Below are 18157 nucleotides of genomic sequence, written 5' to 3' on the forward strand. Positions count from 1 at the left end.
TGCGGGGCTCTGCCCTACTTCTCCCAGCCAGGATTATTATCCAGAAGCCGAATGGTAAGCAAGTGCCCGGCAGCCCAGAACAAGCCCTGGCTTCAGTGAGAGGAAAGGGACAGACCTCTCCCTGGAGCTCAGCAGGGATTAGGTACAACTGAACAAATAAATAAATAATAAATAGAACCCAAGTGGTCCCAGAGGCCTAAGGGCCCCGTAGGCTGAGGCTCAGGGCCCCTGGGCCTGTTTCCCTGAAAAGAGCAGGTCCAGTGACAGGCGGAAAGAACAACAGGGAAAACACAAGTCCAAAGCCACACCCACCTGACCTCCAGAGCCTGCAACCTTTGGCTCCCCAAAGGGCCCAGCCCAGAACCCTGCCTCAAACCAGCTCTGGAGGAAGGAGGGGTGGGTGGGCTGAGACTTCCCTCTGGCCCAGAGATGCCCTACCCTCTCTGGGGCCAGCAGAGCCTCCCATCGCCCACCCTCCTCGTCTTAACCATCTCCACAGGGGGGAGCTGTGGCTGCCACCAGGCGGGCTCTCTGCTGGGAAAGCTGAGGCATGGCTCTCTCCTGCTCCTATTCTCACTGGCCTCCAACTGGCAGCATTCAAGTCAGCGGAGATTTCTTGTGCGACTATAATCCAAACAGTCCATCCTGGTGACCTCTGCTCCATTTGGCCACAGATGTCCCCACTGCCTCAAGCCAGGGCTTCCTTCAAAGGCTCCCTTTAGGCCAACAGGTACAAGGCGTCAGACGGAAGCAAGAACAGAGAAGGGACAGGAGCCGCTGGAATGGACGGTTTGGGCAGGAAGCCAAACCAGACACGTGAAAAATCCAAGGGAGCAGGGAGTCCCCAGAGGGGGCCGGGGGAGCACGGGGTGGGGACCAGCTGGCCACTCAGCTGGGCAGCAGCACGTGCTCCAGGAGGTAGGTGAGGGAGTCCCAGTGCTTCCAGAGGAGGAAGAGCATGAGGACCAGGAGGGCGGTGCTGGTGATGCGCAGGCGCGTCTTCATGAGGGGCGTGATAAAGTTGGCAATGGTGGACACGAACACCAGAAGCACAGCCATGAGTGCCAGGATCACGTTGATAAACTTGCCCAGCAGCGCCCTGGCGTTGGCGTTCTCCACACCCTCCAGCTGCACCACTTGCTGCTGCTGCTGCTGCAGCTCCAGCTTCGTGACCCGGGTCAGGCAGGACTCCACGGCCTCCTGTGGGGCAGAGGGGTGGGTCGTGGGAGGGGCCGTGCACAGCGTGCCCCTGCTGAAGGCCAGGCAGGGACAGGCTGAGCAGCTACAGCTGGGGGAAGAGCCCTTGACTTGCGACTACTTGGGGAGGCTAGTAAAAAAATGGAGTCCTGACTGCCATGGAAGAGGAGGAGCTAACCCGACCCAACTTCCTCTGGAGGCACTCGGAAACTCCTACCATTCACTGGCGAGGCGGCCATCAAAGGTCTGGGTGTGCACAGCAGCCCTCGCCAGTCAGTTCGCCTGTGCACAGGGCACACTCTCTGCCCTAGGCCTGCCTTGCTCCTCTCTCCACCCCACCATCTTAGTCCATGGGTCCTCTTCATCCGTGGGTCCATCTGCCCCAGCTGATGGAACTGTCGGTGCCCATCATCCCCCACTTGGTAAACCCTCCCCCTCTGGCTGCTGCCGGCTCTATCGGCACATCTGGGACCTCCCCGGGCTGGGGCCCTGGTTGCACCTGGATGTCCCGAGCCCTCTCGTAGGACTGGTAGGCCACCTTCTCCTCCATGCTGGCCAGCTCCTGCTTCAGGTTGGTCATCTCGTTCTGGTGAAGCTCAGTCAGGTCGTTCAGTTGCTCCTCCAGCCGTTCGTACCTGGAAGAGGGAGAAGGCGTGACACCGGGCCTGGCTCCTGAGCCCCCCTTCTCTCCCCAGGACCAGGTCCATTTGTTCTCAACAACGATGCCACCAGCCGCGCGTGTCAGCCCCACCGCAGATGCAACACGAACGGCTCCGCTTCCGCAGCACGTCAGGGGGGCCGCACGGAGCACGCCCCCAGGTGATCTCGCAGGGTCATCCCTACAACCCCACAAGGTGAGCACTAGTCACCCCCATTTTACAGATGAGAAAACGGAGGCACGGAGAGGTCAAGGCATTTGCCCCGAGCTCAGGTGCTCTCCTGCCACCAGGCACACAGGGGTGTACAGTACGGCCCAAGCTCTGAAAGCACAGGCATTGCAAGACGACGCTTAGGTGGGGGTGGGTAGTTTTCCAGCAGGGCTTCCCCGAGGTTTTCCAAGCCTTCTTCACAGATGTAAATGAGAAAAGGCACTAAGGATAGAACCCCGAAGGGCTCAGGGAGCAAGTGCCAACGCCACACTAGAGGCATGGAGCAGGAGAGTCGGTGGGCAGAGGGGAGGAGGGACCGACTCGAGTTACACTGGCCATGACAGGTATTTACACCCTCTAACCTCACAGGTTTGGTCTCATTTCATTCTCAGACGCTTCAAGTGGAGATTCATGTTATTCTCACCTCACAGACAAGGAAACCAGGTGCAGAGTGCAGTTAGGACTTTGCTCAAGGTGGAGAGAAGAGTAGAGCTGGGATTTGAACCCAGGTAGCCTGGCTCCAGAATCAGTGCTCGTAACAGAGGAGAAGCTATGTAGCTGGTCCCTGCCTCCGTTTCCCCTTCTGCACACTGACCACATAAGCAACAGTGGCGATGCTCACAGCCCCCGAGACAGGCAGAGACTTCCTTTCACAGGAAGGAGGTCTCTGCACACCCGCCACCCAGCTGCTCAGACTGGTCTGCAGGAAGGCTCCTCAGCGCCTCTCCCTGGTGCCTCCCAGCAGCCCGGGACCCTTCTGATGCTCTTCCACCTGCCCCCACAGCCCTGCGTCTGAAATTACCGGGCGGCAGCAAGGGTGGAAGCAGCACCTACCTGTAGCGCTCCTCCTGCAGGCACTGGGTCATGCAGGTGTAGTCCCTTTGCAGCTGAGCCTTCAGGTCCTCCATCGAGTCCTCCAGGTGGGACTGTCCCTCCTTGATCTCTCGCAGCTCTTCCAGCAAAGCATCCAGGTTTCCAGGGGCCCCATACAGCGTGTTCGACTTGGGGCTCCCCAGCGCCCCAGGGGGCCCAGCCCCAGAGTTGCTGCCGGCCCCGGCAGAGCTGGCACTGGCGCTGGAGCACTCGTCATCGCTGCCGTACTTGGGGCTGGACACGAGGGTGGCACTGCCACTCAGCGCCCGGGCTGCCTCCTCGGGGGGCCCATCCTCCAGAGGGTCCTTCAGGTGGGCAATGTTGTCAGCACTGCCAAACTTGTTGCGGATCAGGCTGGCGAACTCCCGGGGCTTGGACACCACGGCGGTGTGGGTGGCCTGCGAGAGGCCGGAGAGGCTGCCCTTGACGCCCTCCACCACACCGCCCCCAAAGCCACTGATGCCCGCGCGCATGTTGGCGCCCACGTCCTTCAGCCCCTGCTGCATGTCCCGCAGCACGTCCTTGGGCTGCCGCGAGGGCCCGTTCTGCTCGATCTCCCGCAGGCGCCGGCGGTAGTGCTCCAGCTTCTTGTGCAGCTGGGCGATGGTCTGAGCAGACTTCTGGTTCTTCTTCTCGAACACCTGCTTGATGCGCGACACCTGCTGCTTGTCCGCGTTGTTGGCCAGCTTTAGGTACTCGGCCACATTGTCGTCACGTGCCTCCTGCTCGATCCTGATCTGCTCCGTGATCTTCAGAATCTTCTGGTGCAGGTGGTCGATGGCGGCCTTGGTCCGCTGAGGGTCTGGGGTCCCGTCCGGCACATCTAGGCTGATGGGGATGTCAGTGTCACCATGGCCAGGGCCACCAGGAAGGCTCAGGGCCACGAGGTCCCCCTTGTCCACCTAGGGAAGAAGGCAGTAGAGGAAGCCTGGGTAAATCATGAAACCAGGAGAGGGAGCCAGGGTTCGCTCAGGGGCCCCGACACCTCTGGACTTGGTTTCTCTCCTAGGAAATGGAGGCAGATGAATGGAAAACTTCAGAAAGAGCGTTCAGAAGAACAACAACGATTACAACAGTATTCCCTTACCGCTGCCACCTGTCACCTCACTAATCCCCACACACCAGAGACAGGCTGTCCAGGCAGCTCTGTTCCTCCTGCAGGTCAGAGAGTTCAAGCAAGTTGCTCAGGGACACACAGCTGCGAGAGGACAGAACCCCGGCCCGGAGCTCCCGCTGCTCCGCCCCACAGACTGAGCAGGTCTGAGACTTCATCGGAGAGTCACGGGGCCAGTTTCTCAGGGATGAGGCAAACTGTCCCTCCAACCAGCCTCCCCAATGGCTGCTGCCTTGAGCAGGCCTCCCCCCTCAGAACCAACCAGCACCTGCACTCTGGCCCCAGAGCCAGCACAGAAAGCCCCTCCACGCCCCAGCTCCTGATACAACTCTGTGGGTCACCGCCTCCGCTGACACCCCTGCCGGCCCCCCTTACCTCCCAGCTCTCTGGAGCTGTCAGCAACCTCTTCCGCTTCATCATGGTGGGAGCACCCACCCTGCCCATCCGTCTCCCAGAACTGAGACAGGCGCACCCCCTGCCCCCGCCCTGATGGCCAGGGCCCTGAGACTCAGGTCCCAGAAGTAACCAACAGGCTAAGACAGGCACAGACGTGGGGGCCCGGGGCTACCAGCTTCCCGGCTGGGAAGAGGGTGAATGTGCAGGAGAGGCGGCAGTCCCTTTTCCTTGCCAGAAGGCACACAGGCTCCCCCAGCGCATTGGGGTGGCAGGAAGAAAAAGGAGAGACTGATAAAGGAGGTGGGGTGGGGGAAAGGGGAAGGTCTCAGAAGACGGGAAAGACGGAAAGGCAGGTCAGGTGAGGGCAGGTGGGCCAGGAGCCCTGTCCCGGGGCTGAGCCCCCTGGCCGACTGGAGGGTCTAGTTGCATGGCCGAGCCCCCAGTGTCTTTATCGCCATGCAACAGCGGAAACAGCAGGAAATGGCTAACCCCAAGTATTTTTACACACCGCACAGCCCAGTGTGGCCGGGTCAGATCATCGCTCTTTGTGTGAAGGGGGTGGGGCAGGGCAAGTGGCCCGGTCACGCGCACCAGGACTGGAAACAGCCAAGGTCAAAGGTATCAGAAAATACTGTTAAGCAACAGCCCCGCCAAACTCCGGGCGGCCCCGCATGGGCTTCCTCAGGGGGCCCTTCCAGGTCACAGCATCCTCCCCTGTGACACAGGGGCAATCACAGCTACTCCCAGGTCTGTGGTGAGGTCGCCAGATAAGCCTGAGCAGACCCCGTGCCACGTGCAGGGTGTGCAGGGTGTGCAGGGCGCGCAGGGCAAGCAGGAGGCACCCCCAGCTGCCTGGTCTAGGCTGGGCAACTCTATGTTGGGGGTAAAATTTATTTGAGACACTATACCTGCAAATTCACTCAGTACTGATGTGGTCATATAGATGTTGAACTATACAAAATTAAGTTCTGTGTGCAGCACACAGTTTTCCAATCAAGGAACTTGATCCTTTCATACGGCCACTGCGCTGTCCAAAAAGACCGGACTCTTTCCCTTTCCCCAGGCTCTGAGCGGGGCAAGGACGCCCGGAAGAGGAGTCTGGGTCGGCCGCAACGCCGCCCGGGGCCCAGCGCGCCGTCCTCTGCTCAGCTCCATCAGGCGAGGACTGGAAAATGCTGTGGAAAGGGAGTGTGAGACAGCTCTGCGCTGGCAGCCAGAAGCTGTGCCCGGGTCTAGAGTCCATCTAGCTTAGAAGTGGAAAGCGGAGTTACAGCTGGCTGTGAAATCCCCGTGGATGAGAGGCAGACAGACACCAGGAAAACCAGCTGGGGCCTCCGTGGTGCCCTGCCCGCCCCTTCTCTGCCCTGGGCCCCGACTCAAGCCTGGGGATCCTGCAGCAGGACACCAGCCCCTCACTGCCCCTCCACTGAAGCCTGCCAGTCACAGCACATCCCCTTCACTGTCCCAGCCATGAAGGAAGGCGACATGCAGGAGGGAGGGGTCCGCCCTGCCCTGCCCTCGGCACCCCCAGAGCAGTGTCCTTTCAGGACTGAAAGGGGATGGGGCGGCTGAGGGACAAAGAGCCAAGGAGCAGGCAGGAGACGGGCAGAGGTACAAGAAGGGAAGACGCTTTGACCAAGAAGGACAATGAGAACACGACAAGAACGAGAAAGCCGTGCCGAGGAGTGGAGAGAGGAGGAGGCAGAGATCCGCAGCAGCAGCAGTGAAGCGTGGCCTCGTCCCGGAAGCAGAAGGGGCCTGAACCTGCAGTCGGACGGCGGCACGCAGTCCTGGCTGTCACTCGCCAGCTGTGGGTCCTTGGATGTGTCAGTAACTTTTCTGGGGCCCGGTTTCCTCATCTAGAAAAGGAGTATGATTCTACCTGCATCCAAGGGCTGTCCGGAGGGTGGAGCGGGACATGGCGCGTGAGGCGCCAAGGACAGCACAAGCTCAGAGCCTGCGGAGGTGCTCACAACCAAGTAAGAGTAAGTTAAGCGGTACTCCATATGCACTGGAATGGCTGTAATTCTAAAAAGGAAGGCAACTGTTGGCGAGGCTGTGGAGAATCGGAACCTCACGGAGGGAATGTCAAGTGGAGCAGCTGCTGTGGGAAACAGCCTGGCGATTCCTCAAAAAGTTAAACGTAGAATCGCCGCACGACCAGCTGTTCCACGCCCAGGTGCAGACCCAGAGAACTGGAAGCAGGTGTTCAGGTATCTGCGCACATACACCTGCTCACAGCAGTAGTGACTCACAATAGCCAGCGGGCGGACGGGACTCAAACGCCCATTAGCTAGTGGGTGGGCGAACAAAACCAGTCTGCCCACTCAAAGGACATCACTGGCCATAAAAGGAGTGAGTGCCCTAACACGGCAAGCCCCAGGCCGTCACACTACGTGACAGCACCAGATCCGGAAGGTCACACACTGAGTGGCTCCCTCTATATGAAACGTCCAGAACAGTTAAATCCACAGACACAGAAGGCAGAGTCAGGGTTGCCAGGGCTGGGGGAAGGAGACAAAAGAGTGACTGCTCAGTGGGCACTGGCTTCCTGTGGGGGGTGACAGTGTCCCGAACCCAAGGGCTGCACATCCTGGGTACGGAAGGCCCGGCCTGCCAGCCTGGGCCCAGGGTCCTACCGTGGAATGGTCTGAGGGATGGCGCCTGGCCTTCAACTTACAGTTACGTTTTCGCCAGAGCAGAAGTTTTGGTCTAGAAAGTTCTGGGAGACTAACAAGAACAGCAATGCTGATCACTCAACCCCCAGTCGCCAACAGGTGAAACTCCCGGAGTCCCCCAGCCAGAGAGCATGGACGTGGGTGGGCCGCAGGGGCAGCATGTTCCCCTCTCAAACCATCATGGCCTCACAGGGCCCAGCCACCAGCACCACACCCGGAGCTGTGGCCCCAGCACTGTGGCCCCAGGCCCCACTCTCCTGTCTGACAGGGGCTGGACTCTCCACAGGCACCGGGCCCCTGTGCTCAGGCTGAGCAACTTCTAAGAAGAGACTGTGGAGGGAGGCCCACGCCTCTTCCACCAGCCCCGCTATGCCAGGCAATCATGTTGCGCTCCCTGTGTAGCATGCCCACCAGCCAGGGCTGGGATCAAAGACCTCGTTCCAACAGAGACTCGGCTCCAAGCTGATGAACACTCTGCAAGGGCCAGAACGGGGACGCTGTCTTAAGTGTCCAGGGCCCGACTTCCTCTTTTTGTCCCCCTGCCCCGGGAGACCTGCCACAGCTCGGCGCCCCTCCACGTAGCCTCCCCGGTCCTGGACTCTCCTCCCCACCCTCTTGCAGCAACTCAAAGCAGAGCCAGATTAGGCACCCAGCCAGATCTGAGGGCCTCCCCGGCCCTGACTCCCAGGCCTCCCGCCTGAGCTCATGTCTGCGTGTCAACCTGGCCCAAATACAGGACAGCGGCTCTTCCTCTGAACACTAGCCCAGCGGCCTGCGTCCCTGCGGCCGGCAGTACCCACACTGCAGACAGAAAGTGTCCAGGCCCCCACGCCACTGTGGGGAGAGGCCCCCACTGTGTGAGAGAGGGAAAGGGCCCTAACTGAAGGTGTGCTCCACACCTCTAGTCCCTGGTGCCTGGGGGACTTGGGGTGGGGGGGCTCCTAGGCCGACGCCCCTCCCCCAGGGACAGGCAGCACCTCCCTGGATTTACAAAGCGCTCCTGCCAGGGCTCCCAGAGCTGGCTGACACAGAGATGGGGCCCTCCTGACCATGCCATCTGCTCCGGGGTTGCAAAGGCAGCACTAAAGCAGGTCCCCCTTACACACGCAAAAAGAAAAGAGCTCTGGGAGTCCTATGTCCCCTTCAGGAGAGCAGGGCAGCCCTGTATTCAGGAACAGGTGGCCCTCAGGTCCCCTCCCAGGGCGGGGAACTAGGGGGGTCAGGTGTCAAGCCTGCCTTGCCCATGGGTCTGGCCAAGCCGATTGAGGTCCATGCAGATACTGCCCTAAGCAGGGAGGGCTAGGGCTTCTGGGGCCTAAAGGCCCAGCAGGTGAGCTGTGCTGGAAGCTCAGTCCCAGGTGATAGCACGATGCTTGTGTCTGCTGACTTCTGGCCTGAGCTTCTAAGCACCCTTCTTGGGACGGAGAGCACCCAGACCCCTTTTTCTGTGAGTTTCAGAGGGAAAGAGAGGTCGGCCAGGCCAGATGGGGAGGAAAAGCTGCAGCCAGCGAAAATCCTTCCGCACAAAGAGGCAGCTGGGAGGGAGGGAGTCTGACATCTCCCATGCCAACCTGGCACTGCAGCCGGAGCAGGCAGGAAAATCACCCGGCTCTCTGACCTGGCATCAGGGGCTGCCCATTCTCCCAAACTGGCGGCCCAGCTGCTGGGTGGGCTGCTCTCTCTCTTCCTGCCCGAAACACTGGGGCAACACTGCAGACCCAAGCATGGCCAGGCGAGGAAGGTGTGGGGGAGGGCGCCAGCCCACCCAGTTGTTCCACCGGTCCTGGGAGCCTAAGCGGCTTTCCTGCAGAGGGCTGCGAGGCGAAGGCTTGGATAACAGTGTGCATGTGAGGCCGTGTGCGTGTCGACTTGGGTCTGCTCACAGGGGTGGGGGGAGCAGGGTGAAAAACTCCTGCAGGATGCCCTAGCCACCACAAGGGGGATTCGAGGGGCAGGTGCACAAGGTTCCTGGCTCTCCCGAGGCATAACAGGCCTTCAGTGGTTTACTAGCAATCACGCCCTCACACGGACTCTGAGGCGCAGAGTGGAGGAAACACATTCACATACCCTTTTATGATCTCAGGAAGGCTGGGCACCAGTTGAGGCTTTAATCGGCCTCCTCCTGCAGCCAACGAGCGCTCTGTCCCACCCTGACCCCGTGGGCTGCTCTTTCTTCCTAGGGAGCAACACTCCTCTCATCTGGCCCTCAGCTTCCAGACCTTCCACCAGAGGTCTACCCAGGGTTCGACTCAAAACCACACCCTTCCCCCAGTTGCCTCATTCCTACCTTGCTGAGAACAGCGCCCCTCTGTCCACACAAATGGCTTACAGTCTCCTCACACCCACAGATCCCTGATCAGGACCCCGGAGCGGCCCCCCAACCTCCTCTGAATTCTCCAAAAGCCCCAAGAGCCCTGCACTTTGCTCCTTCTGGACTCCTCCACTGCCCGCCTGGGGTCTGTGTTCACTGGACCATCACACTCCCCTCTCCCTAAAAACTGCTTCTCTGGGGACAGAAACGACCACGACCAGGAACACGCCTTCTATTGAACATCCTGTCAGCTTCTCTGGCACCAGGTGGAGTTACTCATGGCCACCAGTTCTGGAAACACCTGTGCCAGGCTTCTCTCCCCTCTTGCAGGAGGCCCCCTTGCCTGACCGCGGAGGCCCTCCCAGCACTAGTCAACCTGCGCCTCCTCCCTTGTCCCACCCAGAGTTCTCTACATCAGAGAGGAGAAAGTGCCGCACCCTGAGGCCGGGGGGGGGGGGGGGAGGAGCACAGCCCTCCTGACACTCTGCAGAAGCAGCTCTCTCCCTTCACCCAGCCACACCTGTGAGCTTCTCTCCTTCCACCCCCTGGGGCCGCACCTGTGTGAGTACCATTTCCCGAAGCTGTCCTGGTGACGAGGTGCCAGGGGCTCTGGGGCCCCAGCTTTCTGCAGGCTGTGCCAGGGCCCCAGGGTCACAGTCCCTAGGCAGCACCGGGCTTGCCGAGGAAAGCCGGGGTCTGTGAGCGGGGATGCCAGAGCTCCCAGGCTCTGCCGCCGCCATCTCCGGTCTGCGCGCGGCCTGGGATTAGGGTGGATTGCTCGGGGAGATTACCCCGCCTCCGGGGCCTGTGTGCTCCTTCCCACCTGGGAGGAGACAAAAGGGTTCACCGAGCGGATAGACCAAGCTCCGATGAGGTACTGGCCAGCATGCCTTGCCTGTCCCCGAGTCCAGCTGTGAGTTCGGTGTACAGGAGGACATCCAGGTGTGACAGGAAGCAGCTCTAGTACACATGCACCTGCATCACTCATCCTCCCAAGTGGGTACTCTGCCTGTCCCCTCCTGGGGTGCAAGCCTAGAAGTACCTCCCACCATCACAGCCCTGCTGACAGAGGCACAGGCCCCTCACCTCCCTTCTTCAGCCTTCTAGTGGAACTCGGCCTCCCGACCAGGCTCCCAGGACTCAGGGCTCTCCAATGTCCCAAGGGCTAGAGCCTTAAATAGCTCCCCCAGCCAGCTCAGGGGGAGTCCTCTGCCTCTCTCCCCACTGCCTTGCCCACTGCCTTGCGGCGCTGCCGCGCTCAAGGCACGCTCCCTCTGCGGTAACCAGACCGCGGCCTGCCTCATCCCTCTGCCCCGAGAGCCTCTCCTGGAAACCCACTCTCTGCTCTGGACACCACTGCAGCTGCTTCTCCACAAGCTTCTGCTTCCCGTTCCCTGCCCTGCCCCCACCCCACCTCCAGAGTACTTCCCTGGAAGTACACCCAAGATAAAACTGAACTGTGAACTCACAGCAGCCTCTTGCTCCTTGGCCTTCATCTTGACAGCCCCAGCAGGAAATCCTGGGAGTGTCCAGCAGAGGGGGTCAGAGGTTCACAGTTGAGGAGAGCAAGCTGTGAGGAGGGTGGTGGGGAGGCCACAGACCTCAGGGCTCTGCTGAGTCTAAGGGCAGCTTCGCTTGGCAGAGTCACCAGTCAAAGAAGACATGGATTCTGCACCCACCTGAGCCTGGTGAGGGACTTGGTTAAATACTGAGGGTCAACACGGATCGTGCTGACAGGTGGCCCCAGCCTCAAGAAGGTGTGGGGAGATAAGACGGGCCCAGCACTATCTCGGGCCCGGAGCCAGGCCCTGCAGTCAGAACACCAGGAGCAGGAGTGCCCACACCCGGGGCGTGCGCGGAACCTTACAAATATTTGTGGCGGTGGATGACTTGGGGTTTGTGAGGACAGGAGCCTAGCAAAAGCAAAACACAGGCTCTGGTTTCCGGGGCCAGCTAACACGTGGGGTCAGGGAGCACTCTGGCAGCCCTCTCTCTGTCTATAAAAGATGATCTCCCTCAGTTTTCTCTCAAGCCTTTGGCCCCGGGCACTGGTGCTCTTACACTATGGTTATGTATAAATAGGCCTTGGGTCTCAGTCTCACTGTTCCTAGGAAGGTGGGGATCAGATCTTAAAGATGTCCCGACCCTTCCCTGGGCCTAGCAGAAGACTGACCCTCCCTCGACATCTGTGTCTGTGAAATGACTGCGTGGCCATCTCACTGAGCGGCAACAGGAGACAGTCCCTCTCTGTAGTAGCAATGGGGCAGCCAGGCCTCTCACATTCATGACCATGCCCCTACCTCCTCCTCTCTGGGGCCCCAAGCTAGGAGCTGTAACCTTTCCTTACAACCCAAGAAAGAGAAGAGGGAGAAGAGGTGGCAGCAGGAGACTGGGGTGGGAGGGGCTGCAGGAGCTGAGCCCTGGGGCTCTCTCCCGAGACCTCGTAGGCCTCACTCCCCAGGCTGCCGAGGCACCCAAAGGAGCTTTCTACAAGGCCACACAGCACGGCCATAGTCGGCTAAGAGGGAAGGAACAATCAGGAACCAGGGGGATGCCTGCCAGGCAAGCCAGCAGGAGAGAGGTCCCTTTTCCTTTAGAGTCTGTTTTTGTCTCTGCGTGCAAGAAATGTTCCCAAGTCTGCTTCCTTCTCTGGGGTGGCGGTGGGAGGGGGCACGGGCCCCAGGCCTCAGGATGGGAAGGTGCTGCCAGCCCAGCGTCTGGGTCCCAGTTCCAGACTTGCTATAGGCCCTTGGTCAAGTCAGCACAGGCTTTGATGCTCAGTGTTCACAACAGTGGGAGGGAGTACCTGAGGACTGGGGACTTGGGAAGCCCTGGCTGGAAGTGCGTGTGCAGCAGGAGGACATGTCCTTCCCTGGGTGCTGGCCGAGACTTTCGGTGGCACAGCGGAGGGCGGGGAGTCGGAGGCTGCTGTCAGTCCCCAGCTATGTGGCCTCATACAATCTGCTTCTCCACCACAAGAGGAGGCCCCAAGGAAGAGGCCCCCGGGAGTGAGCCCCTGGAGTTGGGAGATCGGGGAGAGTGGGAATGAGCTGAGCCCTGGAGATGCTTTCTGAAGCCCAGCCTTAATTTGCTAGCTGCTTCTGGGCTGTAGCGAAGTTGAAATGGGAACATGACAAGTCACAGGTTTCACTGAAATAGATGGCTGGTCCTGAGGCCTCCTTACCACCTGTGTACACATGCGCCACCCACCCCCACACCTCAAGCACAGTCATTTTAGAATGTACTGGGAAGACTCTGCAACAGAAAAATGGCTGCCCTGGGAGTACAGTGAGTGGGGCTGGTGGCCACAGGAAAAGCACCGGGGGGGGGCGAGAACCACAGGCTCTGAAGGGACAGGCACCAGAAAGCAGCTGTCCTTTGGCAAAGAGGAGGTGCTGCTCAGGAAGTGCCGCTACGTGTCCTCTCTGGTAAGTCCCAGCCATGCCCTGGCTTCCCTCCCGCCTGCTCTGTGGCCCAGCAGAGATGCAGGCCCCACCTTGGTCAGGGCAGGTAGTTGCTGCCAATGCACAGGCTCAGGCGGCGGAGCGGTGGCAGGTGTCTCTGGCCTCGCTCTCTCCACTTTTGTGAGTTAGCCTGAGTCTGGGGGCGACAGATGGGCTTCTGTCGTCCTGGAGGGACCCTGGACAGAAGCCCAGGGCCTGCTCACGGGGCCGTCCTCTCTGCCTGTCCAGCAGCTCCAGCCCGCTCTTTCACTGGGTTCCCTTAGTCTAGTTTTCTTCTCCCCTCCCTTAATTTTCATGCCATACATCTTCTTTCTTTAATACTCTAAACATTAAATTTTTTTCTTGTCTTTCTTTGCCCTTGTTATTGCTCTTCATTCCCCCACAACTCCCTCCTTTTTAAGTCTTCCCACTTACTTTTTTGTCTTAGGGAAAAAAACCCAAAAAACCATGAACCACACATGCTGGATAATGGGAAACCTGAGAAGTCATAGGCTTTAGGAGCTGAAAAGCAGCTAAATTTAGCAGCTTAGAACATAAGGTGAGGCCTTAAAAAAAACCCTCAGGCTCCAAATGTGCTGTGAAGGGCTCCGAGTCAGGGTCCCCTGCGAAGGGCTCTGTTCTCTCTAAGGCTCGTCTGCTGGACTCGGGTTTGGGAGGCGGCCCGTACTCAGAAGCCTCTCCCCTAACACTAACTCATGGACCCAGCCAGCAAGTGCATTTTCTTAGAAACTAATGTCACCAAGGATCAAGGCCTGCCACCCTCAGGGGAAATGTAGGAGGAAGACTCATCTTCTTTAAGGTGAGCTGGAGAGCCAAGGTGGGCATGTTTCCTAGGAGCACGTGGAGAGGCCCAGCTGAGGGGCTGGAGACACACACAGAGAGGCCCCCGCAGACAGGCCACGGGGCAGCACCACGAGCACACACCACGCCACCTTTCAGCGGCTCCCGCGGAGGGAGGAGACCATTGCTGCCACCCACTGGTCCTTTGCCCATCTAATGCCACCCCTGTCTGGGGAGTCCTCGGGCACAGTCGTGAGCTAGACGCTGGGCAGTGGAGAGAATCACGCAAGTAGGTCATTTAAAAAAAATCAGAACTGGTGCCAGGCAGGTCGGAAGGATGATGCCAGGACTTTCACAGCCACCCTGTTTTCCTGGGGGAGGGGATGTTGAGGACAGGTCCAAGGAAAAGTGATCCGGAGAGAAACCCTGCCTTTTTCTGGGGCAATTTTTAGGAAACAGTGCACCCTCCACTCCACCCCAGTTGCCAAGAATAACTTAGAAGGGTTCCTCACTGAACAGAGAGGGCTGAGGCATCCTCCTGTCCCACGGCTCTGCCGTAGGCTGGCACGAGCGACCGCGGGAGAAACCTACAGGGAAGCACTCCGTGCGCCGCCGAGCTCTCCGGGAAGGCTCAGAGAGACGCATCCCAGGGGCACGCCCAGGACGCCACTGAGCCCCCGAGGAGTCATAGGACCCAGATAATATTTGGGTGTGAAGCTCCTGCCTTCTCAGGCAGGGCAGAAACCTTATATAATGAAGTTACCATTACAGAGCACTGGTCTTTCCAGGGCAGGGCTCGCCTTTCCAGCCGCCCCGGGCAGCCTCCTGCCACAGTATCACTTCGGATCCGAGTTAGCTTTTGCTGAGCGTGCTGAATTATTCACTAGCTATGGATGCTGGCCCAAACTCTGGGGTCCTGATGGTGGGGTATCTGGAGAGATGGGAAAGGATACAGTGATTATTCCCCAAACCCAGACTTGGGCGAAGGTCAAAAAGGACGAAGGAGCAGAGGCATCTGAGTCAGCCTCTGCAGGAGGCAGGAAACAGGAGCACCACGAACAGTCACACCAGATGCTCGCAACACCCCAGCACCTGTTGCTGGGGAAAGAAGGGGTGTCGGAGACAGCTACTGTCCTCAAAACTTCACTCCTTGCCTCTAACCCCCCCCCCCTGCAAAGCAGGGGAGCCCTTGGTTCCCTGGGAGCCTAGAAGGAATGCAATAGGTGGTGTGCACTCATCACTGCTTCTATCTCAGAGCCCTCTGCCCCGAGGGATATAAATAGAGAAAGCCCAAACTGTGCCTTTGAAAAGAAAGAAGAGGCAGAAGCAGGGGTCAGGTTCATGATACTGTATTTCCATTGCCTCATCTGGCACCAGAGGGAACGAGGCTCATGTTTCACAACTCAGGGATGTGCTGGATCGGGGAGGAATGTGCCTGGTAGGTAGGGAGACTTGTGCCAGCTCCCGTGACCCATGCCCACAGCACCAGCGCCGGCTCCTTGCCGTCTGGAACCAGATGACAGAGCTCCTCTTGCTGTCGACTGCTATCATCTCTGGCATGGGGGCTGACACCTGAGCCTCCAGCGCAATGTCCCCTGGGCAGTGCTGGGGCACACATGTCTGAGGGAGACCAGCATGAGGCTGAGGCTGAGGACCCTGAGGGAGAAGTCTGGGGATCTGACTGGTGTCTCCCACCTGTGTCTGGGGGGCATCATCTCAGCCCCCAAGGGCTGTAGAGAGCCACAGGGTCTCCCCCAGGGTTTAGGCCTGAGCTCAGAGACAAGTAGGTTCAGAATGCAAGACATCAGGTCTCAGCTAGGTAATTTGGATATTACCTAACTGTACCCTGGGGAATTCTGTACTATCAACAGCCAGCACTCATCTGGAGAGCACTGGGTACTTTCTATCTAGAAAGAAAGGCATGGCCCTGGCTGGTGTGGCTCAGTGGATCGAGTGCTGGCCGGTGAACCAAAGGGTCGCTGGTTCCACTCCCAGTCAAGGCATATGCCCAATGCCTGGATTGTGGGCCAGGCTCCCAGTTGGGGGTGCACTAGAGACAACCACACGGATATTTCTCTCCCTCTCTTCCCCTCTCCCTGAAAATAAATAAATAAAATCTTAAAAACAACGACAAGAACAAAAAGGCATGGATGTCAGTGGGAAAAAGATGAATAAAGGCTAACTCTAGAGGTCAGTTATCTGCTGGGCAACTAACTGAGCCCACAGTCCTGTTCTAGAAGTAAGTAGGAAGCTGCTGCTTATGCTGTCTGGTGTCAGAGCTTTAGGCAAGGGGCAGGGTCCTCGTTTTCTGGCCCCTCTCCTGACTGGGCAGGACCCCTAAAAGGCAAGAGCCTTCCCTTGAATCTGTGTAAGTCAAGTCACACTGAAGGGAGAACCTTTTTAAAAACCGAAGTGTAACTGACATACAATATTGCATGAGTTTCAGGTGTATAACATGATGACTCAACATTTATATGCCTTCCAAGCAACCGCCACAATCAGTGTACCGTTTGCCACCCTGCAAAGTTATCATGACCTCGTGGACTGCACTCCCTGGGTTGTGCATTACTTCGCTTGCCAGGTACCACGAGACAGGCTGCTGTGGTGGGGCCTCTGGGACCCTGGGAAATAGGGGCTTTTAATCACCGGAGCAGGAAGTGAGAGTTCATGGCCAATCACAGAGCTGCCTTGCCTTGGCCTTGGAGGCTCTTCTGAGGCCACTGGGCTGGCTGCCTCTGGCTCCACTCTGCCTGAGAAACCTTTCCACACAGGGAGGAAGAGAGACAGGAAGACAAGCTGAGATGCGTGGAGGAGGGAGAGACGGCAGCTGCCCTTCCCAGCAACTGGGTGTGAGTTCAGGCTGGCAGACTCGAGCAGGCACACGAGCGAGTGACTGTGAACAGGGCAGCGCACACAACTCTAGAGGGTGTGCACTTGGCGGGCAGGCTGAGGCACCCCTGGCCTCCCCCGGCCGCCACAGGGACAGGGTTGGAAACCTCTCCGAGCAGAGCTGACCCCGCCCAACACTGAACCCAGCAGGCTCCCAGACATGAATAAACCAGAGACCCTGGCACCTGCCAAGGTCTGTCTTCCTGGTGAAAGCCTAGGGCAGAGGGCAGCCCCTCCCGGGCCAGCCCCTCGGAGCACACAGGGGTGCTTCTCTGCACCAGGGCAGAGGAGAAATCTTGTTGTGGGATAAATCTGGGGGAGGAGTGTAACAGGCTTCCAGAATTTGCTCTGGTTTACGTGATAAGCTGAAGGCAACTGTTTTCCCCACCTGGGGCCTGGAGATAACACTTCCTGGAGGCCGCAGGGAAGTGTCCAGTCATGACATCATCTCTCCACCTCCTCACTGAGTAGCACCTGGTCCTCCCCCCACCCAGCCAGCCCTCAGAGCCCTGGGGCAGCAGGCTGGCCTGTGAGGAGAAGCCCTCCTGCCCCTAGGCCTGTTCATGCTGGTCTCCTGAGGCTGCCAGCTCCCACCCCACCACGGCTCCTCATCCTCAGAGGGGACCAAGGGCCCTGCACAGCAGGGAAGGGCGAGCAGGGCAAAGCCAGGGGCTCCTCGCAGAGTGAGTGGTAAACCCAGCACCTCTGTGCAATCCACCTCTGCTGGGCACGCCCCGCACAGCCCAGAAGGGGTGGGAGGAGCGTGGTGACAGCTGGGAAGAGGCTTTGAACCAGGCCGAGAGGGAAGCCCTGAGCCAGCCAGACTTGGAAGGGGCAGCAGGGCAGGGACACAGGCCGCTGACCCACTCCCAGGTAATGAAAGCAGGACGGAAGTTACTCAGTTTTCCCAAGGCCACTTTTTCCAGGAAGTGCTGCTCAGCAAAAAACAAAACAAAACCAAGCAAAAAATAGAGGGTGGGGATCAACTGCTGAGGAACCAGCGGCCCACATCCACCGCCACGGCACACGTTACCGAGCTCCCCACTGCCAGCCCTCCCGGCAGTTAGGGCCGCGCACGGATGGAAAGCCCCGGAGTCACATCACCTGTGCGCTGTCTTCACCTGCCAATGCCCCAGTGCGCCAACAAAAGACGTTTTTTTCCACTTTACAGGTATAAGACAAAGTGGTTTCCTTGCTTCAGTGTCCCATAAATAACAGAAAGCAGAATGGTGAGGCTAAGATGACAACTTCTTTTTGTTTTACAGGGAAGTCATTTAAGGTACAGCCTCAAAGACGGCTAACTGGGTGTGGAGGGAAGAATGACCAACAGGCTCCGCCACCAAGGCTGAATCGCTGCTGGGACCGAGGGCCCCTAACTGGCCCTCTGTCGAACCCCAGCTCCAGGTCTCCTACTTTCTTAGGTTGGGGGCAGGGTAAGCCTCTCCAGGACAGCTCAGGAACTTTAGCTGCCTCCAGGGTGTGTTGCTGACTCAACCACCCCACCACCCTCAGGGCTCTGGTCCGAAAGCCAGCTGACACATTCTAAACAATGACAAGGGGTGTGCACAATGGGGGAGGCTCTTGAA

At 58.9% G+C, this 18157-nt stretch overlaps 1 protein-coding gene across 4 annotated transcripts in view; it reads right to left on the reverse strand.

Annotated features, from left to right (window-relative positions):
• Positions 1–445: 445 nt before the first annotated feature.
• TMCC2 (transmembrane and coiled-coil domain family 2) overlaps positions 446–18157 on the reverse strand; it is a 33772-nt gene continuing 16060 nt past the window's right edge. For 2 of the 4 annotated variants that reach the window (XM_037155394.2, XM_037155395.2), the window contains exons 3-5: positions 2901–3841; positions 1697–1832; positions 446–1200 (exon numbers count right to left, since the gene is read on the reverse strand). In XM_037155394.2, coding sequence (XP_037011289.2) covers positions 889–1200; positions 1697–1832; positions 2901–3841 — 1389 coding nt within the window. In that variant the 3' untranslated portion in view covers positions 446–888. Of the gene's footprint in view, positions 1201–1696; positions 1833–2900; positions 3842–9995; positions 10194–10907; positions 11130–18157 lie in introns of those variants that run through there. The other 2 variants (XM_037155397.2, XM_037155396.2) reach the window with 2 other exon arrangements.

Source organism: Artibeus jamaicensis, unplaced genomic scaffold (genome assembly GCF_021234435.1).
Source record: "Artibeus jamaicensis isolate MK-2021 breed Jamaican fruit bat unplaced genomic scaffold, CSHL_Jam_final contig_475, whole genome shotgun sequence".
Taxonomy (NCBI): domain Eukaryota; kingdom Metazoa; phylum Chordata; class Mammalia; order Chiroptera; family Phyllostomidae; genus Artibeus; species Artibeus jamaicensis.